The sequence below is a fragment of the Bidens hawaiensis genome, unplaced genomic scaffold (assembly GCF_021521415.1).
Source record: "Bidens hawaiensis isolate Kalapana, Puna unplaced genomic scaffold, B.hawaiensis_p1.1 tig00024443_1, whole genome shotgun sequence".
Taxonomy (NCBI): domain Eukaryota; kingdom Viridiplantae; phylum Streptophyta; class Magnoliopsida; order Asterales; family Asteraceae; genus Bidens; species Bidens hawaiensis.
Window position 1 is genome coordinate 350,993 of NW_027493856.1, and position 2,002 is coordinate 352,994.

Below are 2,002 nucleotides of genomic sequence, written 5' to 3' on the forward strand. Positions count from 1 at the left end.
TTGAGCTGACTTAAGCAATTTGTTTGAGGTGAAATAAGAGACCAAATTTCAGTTGAACATTCTTTGGAAAACATTTTCATAGAAAGATCTCAACATGGGATCAGATTGTTTAACAACTTTCATACTATATCATAGTAAGCCTTATTACAATTTAAGTCAGGTTGACAGTAGGTAATTGCATTTAGCAAGATTATCATGACATTTGTGATATACTTAAAGTTCAATTAAAGCTTAAGTGAAGAATGGGTACATTTTTGGATTTTTGGTTGTTCTCAAAGCTTATTTGTTAGAGCATAATATCTATTCCTAGGGTCTTAGATGTATTATATATGATTGTGTAGGACTAGAATTGTTAAATGTATGTTTTGTAGTTGGAGTTAACGCATAAGTCCACAAGACCACATATGATATGCGGCGCATAACATATGCGCCGTATAACTTATACGGGCTTAGGGTCTTTCATGTTGTTTCCTATAAATAGGGGAGTTATGCGTTATTATGTAGACTTTTGGTGAATGTTAGAGTGAGAGAGTAGAGAGAGAAAGTTACTACAAAGTCATATCATGTAATCTTTGAAGTTATCAATGAAGAATATGCTTAATGTTTACTTGTTTTGTTCACTCTCAATAGATTCCGCACTTTGAGATACAAGCTGTAACATCTAGTGATTCTAATTGTTGTATCATCAGCATGACATCCTATTTCAAGTGGTATCAGAGCGTTATGGCTCGTTACTAGCTTGAACATCACAAGTTTTCAAGGTTTTTGTCTCTATCTACTAATTCAACCGTCAAAAGTCTTTCAATTTTTCACAAGACATTCCTTACCTATCCGTGACAAATCCTTCAAGTTTACATTCAATTCCTATATCATTTGAACCTCCAAATTGCCAAAATTCCAAAAAGATGTCTTTTAGCTGATATGTCATATCAACACATATGTTATTCACGTATAACATATCCGGTGTATAACATATACGTCGTATATGTTATAAGGTGAAAAACATATACGTGTGTATACATATACGTTGACCACATCTTATACATTGACCTATACTTATTCGTTAACAAACATATACGTTAACCTTCATACATATCCGTTGACCAAGAGCTGAAGTTATACGTTGACCTTCTTCGACCAAAATGGAAAACTTTAGTGCGTTTGTGTCACAGCCTTCTGCATTGCTTCAGAACCTTAATCTCGAGAACGAAATGGGAACATCAAACAAGCCACCTAAGCTTCTCCGTATGGAAGATTATCCGTCTTGGGCTGACAAGTTTGAAATGTACGTACAAGCTTTGAACTACGAGACGTGGATGGCTGTTAAGGAAGAATACATTATTTCAAAGAATGAGAATGGGAGCAATAACAGGTTGTCACAAATTGCTGAAGGTGAAAGAAATCAGTTCTTAAGAGAAAAGAAGATGTTGAGTTTGTTTCAACAAGCCATTAAAGCTGAAAATTTTCAATTACTACAACACAATGGCTCATGCTACTCAATTTGGCAAGCTATACTAAATAAGGATAGAGGAAACCCTGATATGAGGAAAAGCAAGATGGCACTGCTGAAGAAAGAGTTTGATATCTTTACTCAAGTTAAGGGGGAAACTTTTGCGCAGTTGGTTGAGAGATATTGCCACTTGGTGAATGAAATGAAAAGATTAGGCATTGACAAGCCTGATTATGAGTACATTGATAAACTGGCTGACGCACTTCCTGAAGAATGGGGCACTTTCGTAATGATCCAATAGTCAAATCCTGTTGCATATGCCCGATTAAACCTTGCTAGATTTATTGAAAAGCTTGAGGCACACGAATTAGAGCTTAGAAAAAAACAGAAGATGAAATCAACAGATGTTTCACAAGATGTTGGGTTGTATTTCAAAGGTTCACAATCTGCTACTTCTTCAAATCCTATGATTCCCACAACTTTTTGTGCTGAGCCAACTGGAAAAGCTTGTGTTTCCAATATTACTGCTACCCCACATTACAGTAGTAGTAA

The 2,002-nt window shown here is 35.5% G+C and overlaps 1 protein-coding gene across 1 annotated transcript; it reads left to right on the top strand.

Moving 5' to 3' along the window:
• The first annotated feature begins 1,142 nt into the window (after nucleotides 1-1,142).
• Nucleotides 1,143-1,751, top strand: LOC143569279 (uncharacterized). Its single transcript, XM_077055241.1, has one exon. The coding sequence runs from the start codon at nucleotides 1,143-1,145 to the stop codon at nucleotides 1,749-1,751; it is 609 nt and encodes a 202-aa protein (XP_076911356.1).
• Nucleotides 1,752-2,002: the final 251 nt, after the last annotated feature.